Here is a 22,121-nt window from a genome sequence, read left to right as displayed (position 1 = left end):
GATAACATACAAACATAAAAGATAGCTAGCTGGATATATTCTTTTAAATTTTATTCATTACATGGCAGCATAAGCAAAGGTTAGACACAAACCGGGAAACAAAAACTGTGCACAGGTATCCCGAACACTACAATTATTGCTTGTGTACGTGCAATATTCTGTACCTCACCTTGCTCGCAAGCGCCTAGTGACAGAGTGATGACGATTCCTTTAGGTCCAATAACATTATAGCTGCTCTGTACTTTTCGTTGGTTGGTTTATGAAGTTTGTCAGTCATATTTTATTGACTGCGAGAGGCGGACACAACTGTCAATCTGCCACGATGTTGCCGCCCACACATTCCTACAAAAGATCATTTATTACCGACGAGACTATGTACTTTACTGTTCTTCGTGTTTAAATATATAGTTCCGATTAGTGCCACAAATTATGAAGCAGTAGGGAGATCCGTTTGCTTCTATAATCCTTACGTAATAGGGTGAAATAGAACCATGTATCTTTTCGTCCTGAACCAAGCTTTGGCCGTACCTTCCTGGTTGCGTAGCAGCAGGGCACGGAGGCTGGACTATGAAGTCTGACAGGAGTCTGAGGAGAGTCTAGACTAGCTAACGTTAGCTAGTTAGCCAGCCCTACGTAGAGTCAACACATATAGGAATTTAGCATTTAGCTAGATAACAATCACGTACCCAACGTTGTCATTAAACAGGTAGCTACCAGTTTTATCTTTTAAGTGTGTTGTTGTGATAACGTGTTGTTCTCGACTGCAGATACGTAATGGGCTTTAAAGTGATTTCTAGCGAATTAGCCTCTAGCTAACATCGGGTGTGCTGTCTTGCGGTAAGCCGGGGGAAGGGTGCGTGGGGCTGATTGGTGGACAGCAGGAAACTCCAAGGTTCCACTTCTGGGCGGTGACTACAGTAAGGCCTGTTTTCATTATTGTCAATGTCCCTTTTGAAGAAGTGAGATTTAAACCCATTTTGTAAGTGAAAGCTTCTAACAGTTCATATTGTAATGTTAGCACGGTAAATTCTATCCCCAGTATCTTGCTAATGCTTGCTAATTCAAACTAGCTGGCAGACTAGTTCAAGGATAGCTAGCTAGCTAACATGTAGCACCCACGGCTAATTGGTCTAGTAGGCTTTGTAGCTAACAAGTTTTCGAGAAATCGTTAAGACTTGATGATCAAACCTAATGTTCATGGTTGTATTTCTAAGTTTTGGGTAGATATGCAGCTAACCGATACGTTAACCAAAGAAGAAGCTTTAGAAAAGTGCCCTGTGCAAAATTGAATTGCTGTGAAATAACATCAGTAGTAGGTAGCTAATTAGTACAGTAAGTGTTGGAAAGGGCATCGTCAAGTCATACTGTCGAATTTATTTATTCTTACATATGATATCTAGCAAGCCGGCTGTTTATTTCCTCTTAGCTGGTTAACATAATAATTGGGTAGCCTATTGCTTTAAAAAAGAAACTAGCTAGCTGTCCACCTGTTTCACGTGTGCGGTGTACACCTACCTTGCAAGATGGCCAGTGATTCGTAATTAAGATGAGAGTGGGAAGTGAATGGGACGGGTTTTAATTGTATTCGACAAGGTTTTCATATATTACACTTTCTAAATGTTAGGACATATATAAATTGCCTAACGTTAACTAGCCAACATATTTTGTCTGTCAGTGTTTGCAACGACCACCTGGGTGTTATTCAGCGTTTTCAACGAACCCATGCTACATTGTATCATATGCTGGATGTAATATAAAGGGAATAACTGGGTGTCTAGTAGACTTTAGGTGGCTCACTCATAAGGTTTAAGTTAGTTAGATGGTGGAATGAAGGGGGGGAAAAAAACAAAGAATGCTGCCTAAGGACCGAATGTTCTGAAGTAAGGTAATGACAGTGATTCCCAAAAAGTGCCTTTTAACCAAAGATCTGAAAGCTCTTCAGTCATTCACTATGAACACACAGCACCTACATTGGTAACTCCTGGTGATGGGAGAGTGAGGCTTCCTATACCCCATCATGGGTGGATCAGCCACGTGCTGTCAGTCAGTTGACTTGTTTGAACCTGTCCACATCAAAAGACGGTTAGTCCGGATCAGCGAGTCACTGATTGGCACGACCGCCCCACCCGTTTCGGGGTTCACGAAGCCTCACTCTTACATCAATAGCGTGCTCCCCCTCTAAATCAAGGAAGAGCTGGGAGTGCCACCAAGGCAGGGGGAAAGCGATTTCATTTTCACCAGCACCCCCCTCCTCTCAGTCAGATTGCTTGTTGTGCCACTCTGAAATTAGGTCACCAGGCAACTAGGACGGGAGCCTCCACTCAAATCTGGTAAACGAGACCACAATAGAAGGTGGCAACTGTCTCCATATGGATTATACTCTCCCTCCCTGCAGAGCTTAAAAATGAACCCACACTGCTTCATTCAGTTCTGCCTCACAATCGCCTGGCCCGTCTGGTTGTTTGGAGACTCAGTATTGTTAAAGGCTGCATGCTGTTCTGAGTTGCAGGCCTGTTTTTTTTTTTTTTTTTGCTGCATGGTCGGTGAGTCGGTTTTATTCCCTTTGAGGGGGTTAAATTGAATTGCCAGAGAGAAAAACACTCTCCAGATGCTGCTGCTGCATCTGCGACGTGGGATTTTGGGGATTTCGCTCACCTCCAAAAATGAGGCTTATTGTTCTTCCTGAATAATGTAGCGCAGTTAAAAGGTGGAAGATGGAGCGGGGCTTTCCTTTGCTGCGGCTGCTGAAACCCCACTCTCTCTGAAGTCGCCCACAGACTGGTGTCTCTGGCGTCTCTGGCTTTCCGCCTCCGGCATTGTCCGGCCGCGGCTCTGACACACTCCACTGCTCCTAGACCGCTGCGCACCGGGTGGCCGGAGTGTCTCAACACTTCAGCGAGATGAGAAAATGTTCTGACATTTTCCATCGTGGGCTTTGGGTGGCGTTAAGTACACACTGCGAGCTTGCTGATAAGATGCATTTCTTAGCCCTTTGTTGTGTCCTGAAAAGGAAGCATTGTTTGTTTTAGCACTCGATATATATGTAGTTGATCAGACAAGAGCTGTGGTTTCAGGGGAGAGTTCATAGTTTCATCAGAAATGATATCATTCACATTATTCACAGCCATTATTTCAGAGGAGGTGGTTTTGGTCCACCCATTTGTGAGGAAATGCATGGAATAGTTTGGGTCATTACAAGAGAAAAATAGATGAGCGAAAGCACTAGGCCTAAATGTGTGTATTTTTTGCACATATTGGATTTATTCCTCTTGGATTAATGGCTTAATAATAAATAAGTCATTGATGTTTCATAAAAACAGTTGACTATTGCAGGCAGTGGCTATTTGAGGTAGTGCACTGTTATTTCAGTGGTCAACAGCAACCACTGTAATTACAAACATGACGGTTAAAGCACAGATTGTTAATGTGTGGCCCATGTAGTCTCCTTATGCGACACTGAAAATTCTGTCTCTGGCATTGTTGAAGCTACAGGTGTTCTGATTTGCGGGCTTGTTATGAACATGCATTAAAGGGCACGGTTGGAAAGTGGCTATAGCTGGCACAGGAAGGCAGACCAGTACCAACCAGAACCTCCCAGTCAGGAAACAGTAGGAACACCGGTGCTGAATATCTGGTCAATATAGAACATTGTACTTCATGTAGGTATGCTATAATGGCAAGGAACTGTGCAGAGACTGTCCTTGCTCTGGTTCCATGTCATAGGTTCTCAGACACACTTTACACATGGTGTGCTTTGTCTGTTTTTTAAGGGTGTGGGTTTGTAGAGTACGTGTTACTGCCGCTACAATGTTAGGAACTTTAAAATATGGTTTTATCAGGCTAGGACTGCTCCAGCGAGAACACTCGCGTGCGTAAACGGTCATTAGGAATGGCCCGCGTCTGTGAGCAGAAATGGCAGTGAGCGACGGTGACAGCGGCGATGAACAGTGGTGTCCGTGTCTGTCACCGTTCTGAAAGGGACACTTTGCCGCCTGGTGAATGAATGCGATAAAGAGCTTCGGTGCAGACGACCGGGTGGAAATAGGCTTTGGAAACCGTGTTCGGGAAGCTGTTTTGGATTTTCTGAATCCTCACATCCCAGCTCCGAATGAACATCCAGCAGAACATCGTGCCGGTGTGTTCCGCAAAACATCTTGTTTGTTTTTTTTTTTTTATTTGTGGAGATTAACTACAGTATTGTTCTAATATAATGTTATTTGGAAAGTAAGGTTGAAGAGGTCATGCCTGTATTTGTGAGCCGTGTGTTATTCCCTCCACTACCAGGAGGTTGAGCAGAGTATGCGGACACCCTATATGTGTGTCTGTCTCTGAACAGGATGGCAGAATTATGGAGTAATATGAATGATATTTGATGAAGAGGTTAGCTGTGTGACAGAAGCAACAGTCAGTTTTAGGGCCGGTGCATCAGCTGCTAAAGTGGTGGAAGTATGCGCTGTACCACATGCAGCTCTCGAGTTAGGCTGCTGTCCTCTGCAGACTTGGCCAGCCGAAAGCTAATAACGGCAGTCCTAAATGGGTCTCCCATTTCCCACCGCAACAGGAAACACTCTCCTCTTTTGTCCTTTTTTTATTGGTGGTCAACAGCATATCCGTCCATTTGTGTAAATAAAAGACGTTGATGTTTCTTTCTTCCTGTTTGATTCACAGTAGTTTCCTAGTGTGGAGAGGGACACCCTCACCGCTGTCCCAAGCAGGAGAGGCGGTCGATGTGACCCACGGGGGAGCCTTGGGATTTCGGCTCGCTGTGGGATGAGAGCCACGTGTGAATGAGGTGAGGATGCTCTCTGTCCCTCTGTCTTTTTCTGTTCTTTCTGTCTCACTCTCCCCCTCTCTCTTGCTCCCTCCCTCCCTCTCTCTCTCTCTCTCTCTCTCTCTCTCTCTCCCGCTCCCCCCTTTCCCTCTCATTCTCTCTCTACCATTCTCTGTAACTCTCTCACACACACACACACACACACACACACACACACACACACACACATACACAGTCGCTCACACATGTGCAGGCGCACACACATAGACGCTTGCACTCCCTCACTTTCACTATTTGCATCCCTTGGCCAGGGTCCTGCCCCCATTGCAGAAAGCTTTATATACATGTGCTTGATCAGCAGGCTGCACAGCCAGTCAGTACCAGCCCTTAAAGCTGCCTCTCTGTCAACAGGACCCGGTTTGTATTCGACAGGCCACAAGTGCCACGGGTTGCGTGATTGTCTCTACCCTGTGGGGAACAGAATATGTCAAAAAATAAACACGCGTCCCTTAGAGTCAATGAGACGAACTGAACAAGAACCAGAGGCGGTAATGGAAACCATGGCTCTCCTCCGTTAAATCAAGGCTCAGCCTTTCAGAGGACCCGCTCCGCACGCCCAGAAGCACTCAATAACAAAAACGCATCCTGGTCTTCTGAAGGAGCCACTTAGAGAGACGGTCCCACAGTCTCTCATTTGTAAATCAGATCCTGTAAATTACTTTTAAGATGAATGGAGATGGCAGTGCTGGTAAGAGGAGCGTAATCGCCCTGTCGCTGCTTTTGTGCCTCTCTCTGTGCTTCTCTTTTACATCATTAGGTGAAGGAATGCATTTTCCCTGCTCGCAGATTCGCAGCCTCCGTTCCCGAGCATGGGTGCGCATTCCACCCGGCCCTCGGCAAAATCGGAATGGCAAAAATGCGCCGCCGCTTTCGTGCGCTCATTTCTCAAATGGAGAAGAAGGAAGAGCTGCACGGACGCTCACTATACGACCAGCAATTTGGGGGGATTTTTTAGGATATGGAATGTGTCCCATTTTAATGCCCTCGCTGTCGCAGGAATACAGACAAGAGCCCTGTTCCTCCTCGTTTTCCGTTGTCGGGCTTCGCCAGCTGTTGGCTGTAAAATAGCCGCACGTCCCCGTGTCTGCGTGTGCGAGACATCAAACATAAACTCAGGAATGGCCCAGTCCGGCAGGTGCGGCGAGTAGTTCCTCAGCTTTAGCGATCATATTTTATCACGTCCTGTGCGCAGACTTTCCCACATGTCAAACCGGAGTGGCCTGTTCACAGGCTTTCATCGTACCGGGAGGGAACCACGGGCTGTAAATCATAATTTACCTGGGAGTCTCTGTGGTCTTTACTTAGAAACAGCGCGCGGGGTGTTTTTACAAACAGCAGACGATAAGGTCACCCGTACCACCGGCCCCCCCCCGGGGGGGGATGGAGTGTCACGTTGCGACTTTTTTGTGGGAACTCTCTGTGATGTGACAAAGCGGTGGGAAACGGCACACAAAGAACCGGAGGAACACAGCTGTGGGCGGTATGCGCCTGCCCTGTTAGCACTCACACACACACACACACACACACACACACACACACACACACACACACCGAGAGGCGGGCAGCATGGAAACAGCATTATCTTAGCTGTGCCTCCCTCCACCTATCGCTGGGAGTCGTGCGCCAGCCTCATTTGATTATACACACGGGACCGGAGCTGAGCCGTTTAGAGGTATGGGCTTGGGCGTCGGCCTGTCAGCTGTGGCATACCCGCTCTCCGCGGCTTTCATTTTCACATTCGTGTCGATACATGCGTGAAGGCTGCGTGTGGCTGAGAACTCTTTTAGATATGAGGCCGTTCCCTGCTGGGTGTGCTGCCTGGAATGCTTAATGTTTACACTGTCGGAACCAGATGGTTATGGAAGGAAAGCAGGCCGCCTCTGATCTGTCTGGGGACTCCTCGTAAGCGTGCCGTTTCCCCCGCTCTCCAAAGCGCTCAGGCCAGCGCAGCCGACTGGCAGATTGGTACTCTGGCACCAACGCGTCTCCTGAATTATTCATGCTCAGTTTTATATGTCTGCCCTATAAAAGGTTCTCTCACTGCCTGCTTTCTTTTATGAGTGGCTACTGATTATAGTGTTGTGGAAGTTTACAGATTGTATGATTCTTAGGGGTTCTAGCATTAGGGATTCGTAGAGTTGTGGAGTTTTTCAGAAGCCTCTCTCTGGCTCCTGTCCAGCCCTCGCGCACAGCTGGCTTCTCTGATCGCGCATCTGCACCGGCGCTTCCGAGCGCTTTCACAGAGCTCTCAGAGAGGACACTCAGAGAGGAGCCCCCTTTGCTCAGGCTCAGCGCAACGCGTCGGCCAGATGTTGGAAGACGTGTGACCGACCCGGCCTGCGTGTGGCCTGCAGGCGGGGACGAGGGTCCCGCGCGACGCGTCGTCTGCCGTCTGAAGCCCCGCTTCCGTCTGTCCCCCATACCTCATCCCAGCTACTGCCCGCGGTGTCACCCCGGTTGCTGGTTTTGATTTGCATTTAATCGTAGTTTTATCAGCGTGGCTCTCGGTGTAGCGGGAAAGCGCGGGCTTGCACGCTACGTGCTTCGCACAGGCATAACCCCCATGCGACTGACTAAAACTGTCTCCCGCAGCTCTGGTTCCGGTCACGTGCCATGGGCTACGACGTCACCCGTTTCCAAGGGGAAGTGGACGAGGACCTGCTGTGTCCCATCTGCAGTGGAGTGTTGGAAGAGCCTGTCCAGGTCAGTGTAGCGCCACCTGCTGGTCCTATGTGGGAAGGAACATAAGCATCCTGTGTCCATGCTAAGGGAGGTGGAAGGCTGCAGCAGAGACACCTAAATTTGCTCAGGCATAGGGTTTCTATTGCTGTTTTTCATTTCTCTAAAATGTAATATGTATGATAAGAGCCTGTGTCTGTGTATTACTGGATCTGGATAGTTCATGTTTATCATATCAAAAGATGACCCCAAGTTGTAATTCACTATGCCAGTGATAATGTATGTTCTGTATTATACTATACCATATACAGATGAGATGTGCAAATGAGCAGATGATGTAAACAAACCTTGAGTGCATCTATTGCTGGTTTACATTTCTCAAAAACTGTTAATATCGATAGTAAAAGCCTGTACGTTTGTATTACTGGATCTGGATGGTTCCTGTTTGCCATGTAGTAATACACTGTTTGGGTGAAATTATATACTATGCAGTATACTGTGTGAACAACTGATCTAAACCAACAGCATAGTGCATTGCCTAAACCTAAACTGGCTGCTTTTAACTGATGGTTTAAGCGCTCATGCACTCAAGATATTTGTGATATTCTGTCTGTTTTTTGTAATAGGAAAATGTGGTTAACATACAGTTATTGACGTCATGATGACTGTAGTGACAATGAATTTTTGATATCCCTTAGCTCAGCTGTAAGCCTTTGAAGCAAGGGCCTCAGTATGGTGTCTGTGTATTGCCTTCTCTGTGTTACTTTAAATAAAATGTCCAATAATATCCGAGCGACTGAAACCACATCTGCCTCTGGAGACAGTGGCAGTCGTTTGAAAATGCTGAGCTCTCCGCGCCTCAATGTCAGGACAATTTGTCAAGGACTGGGAGCACAGAACTCTGCCCTGGATTACTGAGGCCCATATGCTTGGATTCCTTCCACCCTAAAAACCTTAAGGGATGTTTGCAAATGTGCCCGTTTTAAACTTTCTTGATTATAATAGGCTGTGTTCAATCTCTGACGCAATCTGAATCTATTTATTCATTTTATCAAATATCTCTGTCATGGGGCAAGGTTTTAGAATGATATTAGTCTAAATTTGGCATTTTATCATGACTTCCACCTTACATCAACACACAGAATAGATTATTCTGCATTACCAGTGAAGCGATACATGCGATCTGAGTTAGAGAATATGGCATTTAAATTGGAATGAGGCAGTTTGAAATGGAGCAGTGTCACAGAATAAAATGTTTATTTTACAGAGGTAGAAAAAAGTGTTAAAAGCCCACAGAAAATATTGCTGTAGTCAGAGACTTTTAGCGACCTGTGGTAGGAAGTAAGATTTGTTACCCTCTCTTCGTGAAATGAGACACAGTTCAGAGAGCCGGTCTGGTACACAGCACTGTCGTCTTCTTCCGACGAAGGCGGTGATGTTTCTCTGCTCTTAAGGCGGTGGGTTTGTCCTTATATAGTGATGTCCAGTGACAGTGGTGTATATTTAAGTTGTGTGTTTACGATTGAAGATTTACTGTTCATGAGCAGCAGGTTGCCCATGAATCTTTGTATGGGAAGCACTGATACTGTAGGTGACTGACATGTGGCAGATACGTATTTTTGAGTAGAAAACCCAACTGTAAATGCAGGACAGCACCTCTGCTATTCCTTCAAACAAGCAGATAAACCTTTGGCAGTTCTTGTCATCATACTGCTGCTGACAGTCGTTAATGAAGAGATCAATGGCTGCTGGTGCTGCAGCCTCATTTCTCTGCTCAGTGGGCAGGGGACGGGTGTAATTTAGAGGCAAATCTTGACACCTCTGCCTTCCTCTCGCCTGTGGCTGGAGTCATGGGTGATGACCCGAAAGGTCAGTCCTGAGCTAATCTCAGCAGGGGAGAGGTTTCAGTTACTCACAAATGTGCAGGCTAAAACTGTTATACATTCGTACATACAGTTGTGATTAGAATGAAGTTTTCCTCTCTTTGGATTACATTCCAACAATGAGGTGCATGTTATTGATATTGGTGAATCAGAATTGGTATTTCTCGTGGTGTGCTGAGAGAAGGTTTAGGGAATCCTAATATGGAGTGCTGTTCAGCTGTCATTAATGAACCACTCTGAACAGGGTCCAGTAATGTTGTTTGCTCTGTTGTGAGTGTCCTTACTGCTGTGTGCCCAGATTTGGCAAGCCCTGGTCTGCTGGGAAAGAGGCTGCCTCACTACAGAGTGTGTGTGTATGAGAGGGGAGAGAGGGAGTTTGAACTAATATGTCTGATCAGCACTTTGTCTAAAAGAGAAGCGTTAATTTACGTCTTGATCTTTAAGTTGCCCTCATAAACAGCTTGTCAGGTAAGTACAGTGTCTGTCCATGCACGCAGTTTCTATTTCTTCTGATACTTACAGTTTTCCTCTCCCCTGATTTATATTACCAGCGTCAGTTTTGGACATATTAGTGTGCAGTGCATTTCACTGACCTGATCGGTTCAGTTCCTTTGTTTGTATGTGTGTGTGCATGTATTCCCGCTGTTGTGTGTGTCGATGAAGCTGTTTGCTTATCACATCAGCAGAGAGCATTTAGTCGTTGACTTGCCAGCATCCCTGAAGGTCTTTCTCTTTCTACAAAGTACATGAAGCTGAACAGATCTTTCACACTCATGGTTGGAAAGACAGAGAGGGAGAATTAATAGAACATTTGCCAAAATGAATTTACCTCCATATGCTCTCCAGCATTGTGACAAATGACATTTATAAAGCTAAATCGTGAAATATGCATATTTTGCTCTAGCATAATTCACTTCATGTTTTATTCATCCTCAGGCTAATGTCTTTATAGGTTTAACTGACAGGAGATGTGTCTGCCTTTAGACCCAGGTAAACGCAGAACTGCTGAGCTTTCAGCTTTTTTAACGGCCCTCCTGGGAGGAAATGAGAAAATGGCCGTGAAGATTCAGTGGGGTCGTTCCACCGTCTGTGATTTTGGGGGCTCGGTCTGGACCCTCTCTTTAACAGCCCTGCTCTGGGTGTGAGGCGTAAATGAGGGGGAAGTGAGGGGAGTTAACGTTCCCTCCGGGCCTGTTTTTACTCCCCCCCCCCGGCAGCACAGGAAGGCGCTGAGTGGAGTAGGAAATTCTGTTAGGGTCTGGTCCGCCGCTCTCCTGGTATAATCAAAGCCTGATGTCGCCGCCGCCTCTCGGCTAATTGTTGGCGCTCGGGTTTCACCGGCCAGCTCACGTCATCTGAGCTCTCCTGCCGTCGAGTGATGCGTTTAGCGAGCTGGAGTGGACTTGTCCTTGCATCCGGTCAGAACCTGTTTGCGGAGGAAAATTGTAGGGTTTCAGAGGTTCTCCAAATGAGAGTGCATTGCTGGTCCTGGGGTCTTTTTTTCTCTCCATGCATCATCTGTGCACCATCCATTGTACTGTTCATCGATTCACCGTTCATCCTCTTTCCGTTCACCGTCCATTATGATGCTCATCTATTTACCATCCATTCTCTGTCCATTCACCATCTGTTATGATGTTTGTCCATTCACCATCCATTCTCTGTCCAGTCACCATCCATTATGATGTTTGTTCATTCACCATTAATTTACCATCCATTAACGATCCATTCATCCGCTGTTGTACTGTTTATCCATTCACCACCTATCCAACACCTACTTCTCTATCCACTTAGCATTCAGTTCACCATCTATTTGGCCTCCATTTACCGGGCTGTCTCCCCCTCTCCCAGGCCCCTCACTGTGAGCATGCCTTCTGCAACGCCTGCATCACGCAGTGGTTCTCGCAGCAGCAGATCTGCCCGGTGGACCGCACCGTGGTCACGCTGGCCCACCTGCGGCCCGTGCCCCGCATCATGCGCAACATGCTCTCCAAGCTGCAGATAACCTGCGACAACGCCGTCTTCGGCTGCAAGGCCGTGCTGCGCCTCGACCAGCTGCAGTCCCACCTCAAGGACTGCGAGCACAACCCCAAGAGGCCCGTCATGTGCGGGGAGGGCTGCGGGTGAGTGCGGTGTGTGTGTGTGTGTGTGTCCGTGTGTGTGTCCGTGTGTGTGCCCGTGTGTGTGTCCGTGTGTGTGCCCGTGTGTGTGCCCGTGTGTGTGCCCGTGTGTGTGCCCGTGTGTGTGTCCGTGTGTGTGCCCGTGTGTGTGCCCGTGTGTGTCTTTCTGTCTGTCTGTGTGTGCTTGTGCATGCACAGCCATATATGTATGTGTGTGTGTGTGTATGTTTGTGTGTGTGGGTATTTATGTGTGTGACAGTTTGTGGGTACCAGTATCGTGCCAGCACCTTCCATCCATAATTAGGTCATTGGAGAATGATCTGTGTTCTATTTGTGAACTGTGATCTGTGTTCAGCTAAGGCAGCACACTGTTAAGGAGGAAGTTCTGGGGTTGTGCCTTTACTTGCCTGTGTGAATTGATAGTTACAGTAAATACGGCTGGTGTGTGCAGTTATTTATTTAAACATTTCCTCAGGCAATGCGGTGTCAGGAATAATGTTTACATTGCATTGTCTAGTTCCTGGAACCTAGGAAGCATAGCTGTGTGGTCTGTGCTTTAGCGGTGAGCTGGCTCAAAGATGAGGCCGTATTTAGCCTCTTTATTCCAGGTGTCCTCTGTCCTCCTCCCCAGGCTGGAGATGCCCAAAGACGAGCTGCCCAATCACAACTGCATCAAGCACCTGCGCAGCGTGGTGCAGCAGCAGCAGGCCAAGATCGCAGAGCTGGAGAAGACTGCAGCCGAGCACAAGCACCAGCTGGCTGAGCAGGTCCCAGTCACGCGCACACGCGCGCGCACACACACGCACACGCGCACACACGCACACACACACACACACACACGCGCGCGCACACACACACACACACACACACACACACATGCGCACACACACACACACACACACGCGCACACACACACACATACACACACATACGCACACGCACACACACACGCACACACACGCACACACACGCACACACACACACACGCGCGCACACACACACATACACACACACACACGCGCGCACACACGCACACACACACACACATACACATACACACATACGCACACACACACACGCGCACACACGCACACATACGCACACACACACACACACACACACGTACGTGCACGCGCACACACACACACGCTATCACGTGCACACACACAAGTGCATCTACACACACATGCACACACACACACACACACACACGCTATCACGTGCACACACACAAGTGCACCTACACATACATTCACATATACACATATGTACATACACATGCACACACATGCAGAAGCAGACGTTCAGCTTATATGACTTCTGTTAAAGGCGGCACACTACCACACACTGCCTCTGTAATGGAGTTTCCACAGTATAACCTCTGGTGATAAACCCCTTTCATGGCCAGCGCCATAATCGATACTCATGTCATGTTCGTTCAATAAAACCTTAGCTCACCTGCTGTGGAACAAACCCTGTAGCTCATATCATTCTAACTTTGTGAATTTCTTCAACGTGAAATTGAGAATTTTCTCTTGAAGCTCGTGTGTAAGTTGTAAGTTGATGCAGTGTGATTGGCTTTACCCGCTGTGTTCGAATGCACAGATTTCCCCAAGCGCACATTATTCACTGGGTGCGGTGTGAGGCACGCTTTGACTGGCCGCGGCGCGCTTGACTAATGATACTGCTTAAAGCGGCGCCCCCTGCATATGTCACGGTGAACGATTGGCCTCCGGGGGGCCGAGTTTTCCAATAACTCCACGGGGCTCCCGCTCACCCGCGGCGCGGCCCCGCGCTGCATCACCCCTAATGCGTCTTCGGTGTGAACGGGCCGCTGAGAAATCGCTCGCTGTCTCTGCCATTGGTCAAGCCTCCAATGTCACACACAGCGTCTCGAGGGTACAGGAGGATAGACATGGATGTGAACATAGCCATAGTTATACATGCATCCAGAAACGTGTGCGTGCTGTTTGAATTAGCTAGCCAGAGACATCGCTGGCAAATCTCTGAAAGTAACCGAAAGACGTGAAAGAAAGATGGCTGAATTTCTTTTTGGGTGTCCTCTGGTAACAAGCACACGCGTGCGAGAAAAGAGGAAAGGGAAAGTGGTGTGCACTGTGTGACCAGAGCGCTTTTGTGATCTGCCGTGTGACAGAAACGGGACATCCAGCTGCTGAAGGCGTACATGAGGGCCATCCGCAGCGCCAACCCCAACCTGCAGAACCTGGAGGAGACCATCGAGTACAACGAGATTCTGGAGTGAGTGTCCCGCCGTTCTCTGTCCGAGGCTCCACTACCGCTGTGTGCATGCGCATTGTTTGTTTATGAGCTTTTAAGGCTAAAGGATTAAGCTGTGTGTGAATTATGTGATTAACTGTGAGGAAAATACTTTAGTGATTGGAGAGTGATGTTTCGTAAGCCCCGTAACAGGTGGAGCTACCACGTGCTCTCCGTCAAAGGCCTGTGCAGATGAATCCAATGGCTTTGCCCTTCATAGTAAAATGCTTTCATTAGTTCAACTCAGTGAGTCAGTGGTAGCTTCACCCTCTTCGGGGACTTCATGAAGCTTCAGTCTTCCATCTGTGGTGCGGTCAGGTCACGGCTCTCTCCCGCCTCTTCCCCCCCCCCAGGTGGGTGAACTCCCTGCAGCCGGCTCGGGTGACGCGCTGGGGGGGCATGATCTCGACGCCGGATGCCGTCCTGCAGGCGGTGATCAAGCGCTCGCTGATCGACAGCGGCTGCCCGCTGTCCATCGTCAACGACCTGATCGAGAACGCGCACGAGCGCAACTGGCCGCAGGGCCTGGCCACGCTGGAGACGCGGCAGATGAACCGCCGCTACTACGAGAACTACGTGGCCAAGCGCATCCCGGGCAAGCAGGCGGTGGTGGTGATGGCCTGCGAGAACCAGCACATGGGCGAGGACATGATCCTGGAGCCCGGGCTCGTCATGATCTTCGCGCACGGCGTGGAGGAGATCCTATAATCCACAGAGAGAGAGAGAGAGAGAGAGAGGGGGAGACGGAGAGGCTGCAGGCTGATGGCAGGGGGAGGGGGGGGGGATCAAAAGTGTCTTACATTTTTTCATCCTTCGATTTCACACTCCACCTCATGCCCTTTGCTACGCACCCCCCTCCGAGGACCCGCTGGGTGTACGGAGAAAAAGAAAGAGGGCGGAAACTGCACTGAACATTTAAACGCGCATGGAGGGAGGGGAGGCCTCCCCCCTCTCTCCGCCTTTAAACCGAATATTTCCGAAACCAGACCGGGGTAAAATTTCTGCACCTGAGACGCCCCGGATATCTATGTCAGCTCAGTAACTGGGTGCATGCGAGTGTAACGTCACACTCAGTAAAAAAAGACATGGTGGCCAGCCTCCTCCCTCTACGCCCCTCTACAGCTACCAGCACACTACTCAGACCGGGCATGAAACAAATAAGTGCATTTTCCTCATCTCCTCCCACAATTCCCCAGCACATGCCCTTAAAACCTAGAATGTAAATATATATATATATAGATAGATATATAAAATATAAGAATATATACATAATATCAAATGTTTGTGTGTAATATAATCAGAAGGTAAGTATCATTTGCAGCTGCGTTTTTATTTCGATTTGCTGTGAATTATCAGTGTGACGCCTCATCCCCTGGATGTTCTGGGCTAAAGAAAGCTCAGGACCTTGTGACAAAGAACTGGCTGTTCCCAGCTGAACTTCGCTGTAACTCAATAACGCCGAGGCTCCCGCTTTGCATTTGGGAAACTGCAGCAGTAAAGCGAAGCGAAAAGAGGAAGGAGGAATAAGTATGAGGAAATCGATTTGTTATCCAATCCCTTTTGTTTTGGCTCCACGGCAGCGGGGACCTCGGTTGGCCTTTTTTTTTCTTGCCTGGGAGACCACCACGCCATGAAACTGGCACGCCGCTGGCTCTTTGCATAAGTACAATTGCTCGGTACTGACCTCGTAACCAGAATTCAGATCGCTTCACGGCAGGGCACCTCAGTAAAAATTCGCACCCGGCCGCGATCAGCTGCAGAACAACGACGTGCAGCTTTGCGCTCGTTTGGCTGCTGTATCTGCAGGGATCTGCACGTGTACCGCACGGAGGAGGAAGCACCCCCGTGATAAGCCCTGTGTTACATGCACCTGGACACCAGCCCTCTCTTTCCTGCAGTTGTGAAGGAGTCCGGGGAGCTCCCCCTGAGATTAAACCGCAGAGAGGGGAAGGCCCAGCCAGTCTCAGCCCCTAAAGCTTGCTCAAAATGGATGACATCACCGGCTCCAGGTGGCTGGGTGGCCTGAGATCAGTGCCATTTCATCTCCGGTGTACGGCCTGCCTGTCCGTCACAGTCGACCGCTCTGACCCTGGTACAGTGTTAATGTACCGGTGCCCCGGTCACTCCCGCCACATCTCTCAGATGAAACCCGACTCCCCAAATGAGGACGAAAATTAAATTTGAAAACGAGTCAAAATCAAGTGAGCCTTTCACCCCAAGGAGAAACGTTAACTCGTGTCCACTCGCAGATTAAGAAGGAATTTTGATGATGATGCCCTTTAGAAAAATAAAAAAAAGGTGTTCATGGACTGGAGCTAGACTGGTTGATTTGTAATGCAAGGGAAGGGAGGTTAGAGATGAGAAGGACACATGGACTCACTGCAGCAACGATTAACGGACCACAATGTTTCTACTAAATGAATTCTGTCTTTTTTTTCCAGATGGTTTCGACCTGTGTGAAACGCCTTAAATTTTGTTCAGCTTCTCGTTGCTTTTGTTTCTTGTGCTTGCTACAGTGCTTGATAATGGTGTTAATAATTTGTATATAGGTTTGCTTCCTGTGTGCAGCTGGTTCACCTTGATAAGACAAGATTATTTTTTTCTCTATATAATGTTTTTTTTTTTTTCTTGGTAATTGTATTGTGTATATAGTTAACGGATAAGTGGGTCCAACTGTGTGCTATTTGCTCCTGTCTTTCTCATTCTCACCAAAGTGTGCTTTGGCAAACATTGTTAAACATTCACGTCTTTTTCCACTTTATTGTCAAATCGTTTTCATATCCCGTGTGATGCGTAAACACACAGAAGCCCTGATAGCCCAAGCTTCTATTCCCTTCCGCTAGTAATTAGTTTCATCCTGCAGTTTAGAGTGGCTCAAGCTGCTCTCAGCTCGAATCATACAGGGAAAGAGCATGTTTCTTAAAGTTACTGCTTAAGTTGTTCGTGGTTCAGCGTTACACTACAAAGGATGTTCGCACAGTAGTGATATTGTTTCTGGTTGCTACAGACGCGCTTTGCTTATTGTTTTAGCTGAGGATACCGGTAGATGTTTTTGATAAAATAAAAGCAAGAGGTCCAGGGAGGAACAATGCTCGACAGTGCAGCCTCTGCCTTATAAACCACTTACTTCCTGCTGTGTCTCTGCACAGGGTGCACACATCAGCATTTACGCTGGGTGCACCACTGCTGTAGCTCACTGCGGGCCTTACTGTCAAACTGCTGCACTGTCGGCTTCGCTGAGCGCGCTGCAGAGAAATCAAATCCATTTAGGGGAATGACAGATCGGGAGGCAGGCAGATTGAAGGTCTGGCGGGCAGTTAGGCCTGTCCTGCTCACAGAAACTGATTTTGTTTTCTGTAGCCCGTGATGCTAGATGTATTCGTTTCCACGCCACATTGCCGGCCTGAGCACTTGCATACGATAAGGAAGGAGTGGCGCTGGGGAAACAGCACTTAGCCATGTGGCATATGAGTGTGCCCGATTCCCTGCCCTGGGGTATTTCCTTTGCTTTCGGATGCGCACGGCTCTCGTTTGAACCACAGCGACAGCAAGGCTGTGAAACATCAGAGGTCCAAATAAATGTGAAGTGACACACATGAAGGATACCTACTACTCGCCCGTCCTCAGATATGAAAAAGAGGCGAGCCCCGGTGGCATGTCTTTCTCTGCCTTGGAGAGACACACATCCCAGACAGTCTTCAGTCAGGGGTGAAGGGAAGGAGCAGTCTGGCTTTGCTATCTTGTGTCTTGGCTGTGAAAGAATAGCCCAAAAAAAAAGGTAGTGTCTCTCACTGCTTGACTGACTGACTTACAGGGTTGGGCGGCTCCCTCAATTTAAGGATAGTTCTTTTTTTTACCAGTAGATGGCGTAGAAGGCACTAAAGATCCATCAAAGCTGTGACCCATAAGCAGTGCCTCTTGATTTTTTTTTTTCGCGGATTATGACAGTTTTTGTTTTAGTCTTTTTTTCCGCACACTGCTGTGGTCTGCTGAGTGAAAGTAGATATAAATGACGGTCACTACAGCTTTCCTTCTATATTAACCCTCACTCTTCAGCATGACCAAAATGATCAGAGGGAATTATCTTCAATTGCTTGTTTTTAAGTTTTTGGTGTGAATACAATGGAAAGCCTGAACATATACATGGGAAAGCACTTCTGACCAACACTTTTATTTGTATATTGTTCTCTATTTTAATGCTCAGAGTTTTGACATGCTTTATCTGGATTTGTATTTTTAAAATGGTGTCAGCAGACACTCTCAACGTTTCTGCCATGGGCCAGGGACAGACATTCCCCAGTCTGCAGTTTCTGTTCAGGCTTGCTGATTACTTTTTGGGCCTGGTGTACATTGAATCGGGAGAGCTGTCCTGTACAATGGAGTTGTCTTTGTCTGAAATGACTGTGCTTTGCTGTTATGTTTATTGTTATGATTTGCTCTTGCCAAGCTTAATGGTGAGCGCAGCATGGTGAAATGCTGCTTTTCTGTTGTGTACTAATGGAGCTGAAGCATTCTTTATTCCAGCGTTGAAATTTTCCAAACGCCAGGGCCTTCAGCTTAGGCTTCCTCTGCATTGTCTGGAGTTGAAATCCTGCTCCCAATCACATGAGATGAGTTATATTTTAAGAAATCAGACCTAATCAGGACACACAATACTTTCATCCTTCACTCGCTCCTATTTGCAGCAGGTCACCGACTAATGCAGTGTTGAGACAGGCAAATCATTTCTGTGGAGGTCACAGGGCTCTCAAGTGACATGTTTGAAATCTTAGAATTATCGGGGCACAGTTTATGTAGTCTGTTCTGTCTGAAATTCTGAAATTCAATGGAATAAAGTTTGAATGCAGACATTTCTGAAAAGAAAAGGTCATCCCTTGTACACTGTCACATCTGCTCCACTTAAGGAATTGAAAAAGGAAATTGTTTACATAAAGATTTTTGTACTGCATCTGGAGACTATTGTCCTGTTTTTATGTCTGTCTATTTTTTCATGCAGCGGATGGGAACCTGTGTTTTGATTGCCTGACAAGTTGATGAAATGTCTTGTTGTTCCCCATTTGTACCAGGAGAGGTTGCTGAAAGGATGTTGAAGATGTGGCGGATATAAATTCAGTTACCATTACTTGAATTTTAGATCATTTATATATATATATCCTAGTCTAGTTTTGCGACAACGCTAGTATGTGTTTCGGGCATAAATGTAATGTATAAGGACCTGTAGAGAGATGCAGTGAAATGTTAATGATTGCTGAGTTAATTTTGATGTCGTCCTATAGTCATTTCTCTTTTCATTGTTGGTGATCTCTCCCTCCTTCCCTCCCTTCCTCTCCCTGCTCTTCAAATAATCTCTCGTTACCCAGTATACACTTTTTTTCTCATTAAGGCCTTCCATATTAATCCGCGCTTTGTCGGAGCGTGGAATGGAATGCCCCGTGCCACGCCAACGCGTCACCCTTGCACTTGGTCGTCATATTATTGCTTAGCAACGGCTGGCTTGCAGGTTCTTCAGCTTGCATTCCAGAGTTCAAAGATGCACCCGGCATCACAGAAATGTGTGCGCGTTCGGGTTTATCTTGGCCTCATGATGTGTTTGGAACACAGCAAAAAGCAAATGTATTAATGCAGTTTGCCTCGTTAGTCAAACAGAGGTGGTAGATATCGTGGAAAATATTTTAAAAATCAGCTCCGAAAGGACTGCGCGTAAAACTGTCCACACTCTATCCCAGGTGTTACTGCTGCGATACAGTTTGCTAATTATGTAGATTTTTCAGTATGTCGTTACATTTTCTTTGATTTTAACCATATACGTGTAGTTGCAATTTCAGCAGATTTCATAACATATGAGCTTAGAACAAGCCCTGACCCTTTGACTAAGTAACACACTGGCTGTGTGAATAGGCCAAGTTTTTATTTTGCTTGTTCTGAGTCTTCAGATGTAATAGCTTTTTACAAAATCGATTGTGATAATGCAACACCACATATTACCACAATTGCCCTCTTTAGATAATTCAAGTGTAATTTTTATTTGCAGACAATGTATATGGTGTATAATAACTGGACATCACTTTTTGCACGCTGACAGAAATGGCTTTGCTCATGTCTCTCAATATTGGATTGCAGTTGGCTTTAATTTGATTTCTTGCTTCTCAGCACAAACGAGTTTGGCAAGAATTTGATCTTAAATACACTATGTTAGATCATCAGACGATAAAACCGCACTTTGACTACAGAGATGTGTGAGTGCCTGGGTATCAGGTTGCAATTTTCCCTGTCGCTTTTTTGTATCCGCTGTAGCTTCCACTGCGCGTTCCATTTAGGAGGTTGATTGTGATTTCAAATATCTCTAAAAAGAAAACATCCAACGCACACGTTCCTGTAAATGCAACACTCGGGAGAGGGGAGATTCTACGTTAAGAGAGCCGAAATTGAGGACTGGGTACAATTTTAAGACACAAAAAGGGAGAATAAGAGGCACTGACAAACACCGGTGAGAAGGTAAGATACGTTTTACTGCACAGCCATGACCTAATACAGGGTATAGCAGTACAAATGAATTGCTTGCAGCTTTGGTACTCTGTTGACCGAGTTGAGGACCTGTCAATATCTGCACAGTTCTGCATAGCTGTTGGTTTAGTTTAATCTCCGTTAGAGATTAACGTTAGAAAACACCTAGCACAGTAACATTGTTCATTTAATATCAATACATTACATTACATGCATTTAGCAGACTCTCTTATCCAGAGCGACGTCCAAGACAATTGAATAATAATTCATGTTACACACCTTTAACGTGAAGTAAAAGCTCTATGCAGGATAGACTTAAAAAGACGACAAGCAATAGAGGGTATGAACAAAGCATTATTAAATTAGAAATGACGTTAAAGAGTACAGCTGATTAAACTACTGTATGGTAGGCTATTTAGTGCGTTTAAACATAGACACTACGTATTTAGTCAATTGAGGCCAATTTATATGTGAGTCTGTTTGGCCTAAAATATAAACTGTCCCAGAATATATTACACTTGGGGAGGGAATTCCTGAGGCGTTAAACAGCACCAATGAGGATCTATTCCCCACAGAGCGAAGTCTACATCAATAGTAGTGTCTTTGTAGGTCAACGATATATTGTTATCAAAGCGAAATTCTACTGGTAGCCTGTGCAGGTTATGGAAAGTAGGCGTGATGTGTTATCCGGAACGTGAGTGTGCACTCGGAGGAATCTGAAGAGAATTTTCATTAAAATGTCTTCAGCTTGTCCGAAATTCTGTGGATCAAAAGCACACCTTTTATCATCGCTGAAACCACACAGTTTAAAGCATCATCCCTTGATTTTTTTTCCACCGGAGGGATTAGAAATTAGATTACGTGGGCCATAGAGAAATTGCTCTCTGGAATGAGAAAGTGGTCCATTAAGTAATTGACTGTAATGACTTCACGGTCTGATTGATGATCCGTTTCAGTGCTCCTGGGGGAATGAGCGAAGTCGCTAGGCTTTTGAATCCGCGGAGAGAGTGCAGAGCGCCTCCCAGTCCTCTGAAGCTAAAACCGCATAGTTCATCGCTGCAGTTGGTTTCAGATTAATGTGACCTTCAAACTGTGAGCAAATGTGCCATTCTCTGTTTCCTTCGATTAAGTTAGGGACCATAATGATTATGGAGAATTAGAGAGAATGTGTTTTTTTCTAGACGCTATCCAAAGGAGAATGGCAGTACCAAACGCAGGTTCTGACAGAGGCAAGTTTCTTAAAAACCCACCGACGACTGCTTGTATAAATTCAGCGTGTGATACGTTGCCAGTCTTTACTACACAATCCCAAAAAGAAGAGTAAGAAAGATATGCTATTTAATTATATGCTAAGGTTGTTGATGCTTGCCGCATCATCTATTCGACGCCTTGTAATATTTCCCCCTTTTCAGTAACTATTCAGCTGTTTGCCGGGTAATGACTTTTCCAGACAATTTGACCGCAGACTTATAAGCAAGCCTCTGAACCAGCAGAAAACGCATAGCCAGCCATATTGAACTGTAGTCTGGATAATCACACATATTGTAGGCTATATCAACATAAATGTGCATAGAACTTTCACTTCATAGAAGCAAAAGCGTTCAGGTAGCTGAGAGGAGTTAGGTGAGCACAGTAGCTAGTCTCCCTTACTTGTACTAGCTAGTTTTTGAGGGCTCGTACTCCGGAGAGAATCCATAGGAGAAGCTCCTGATTGCCTGTCTGCTTTATAATAATATAAAAAATTATTTAACACCTTACGCTAAATGCGATCTTATATTTGTGTGAAGACAGAACTTCTACAGAAATTTTGAAAAAACTTAAATGCAA

At 46.5% G+C, this 22,121-nt stretch overlaps 1 protein-coding gene across 2 annotated transcripts; it reads left to right on the top strand.

Annotated features, from left to right (window-relative positions):
- The first annotated feature begins 584 nt into the window (after positions 1 to 584).
- On the top strand, positions 585 to 18,725 carry rnf41 (ring finger protein 41). 2 transcript variants are annotated; one of them, XM_036533583.1, is made up of 8 exons: positions 585 to 706; positions 843 to 917; positions 4,669 to 4,792; positions 7,424 to 7,534; positions 11,245 to 11,516; positions 12,145 to 12,280; positions 13,669 to 13,772; positions 14,144 to 18,725. In XM_036533583.1, the coding sequence occupies exons 4-8, from the start codon at positions 7,445 to 7,447 to the stop codon at positions 14,496 to 14,498; spliced, it is 957 nt and encodes a 318-aa protein (XP_036389476.1). In that variant the 5' UTR covers positions 585 to 706; positions 843 to 917; positions 4,669 to 4,792; positions 7,424 to 7,444; the 3' UTR covers positions 14,499 to 18,725. The 2 variants fall into 2 exon arrangements, with proteins under 2 accessions (XP_036389476.1, XP_036389475.1); XM_036533582.1 differs by lacking the exon at positions 843 to 917.
- The last annotated feature ends 3,396 nt before the right edge of the window (positions 18,726 to 22,121 follow it).

Source organism: Megalops cyprinoides, chromosome 7 (assembly GCF_013368585.1).
Source record: "Megalops cyprinoides isolate fMegCyp1 chromosome 7, fMegCyp1.pri, whole genome shotgun sequence".
In the NCBI taxonomy this organism is placed as follows: Eukaryota; Metazoa; Chordata; class Actinopteri; order Elopiformes; family Megalopidae; genus Megalops; species Megalops cyprinoides.
Note: the sequence above shows the minus strand (reverse complement) of the source record. Positions and strands in the feature narration are given on the sequence as shown.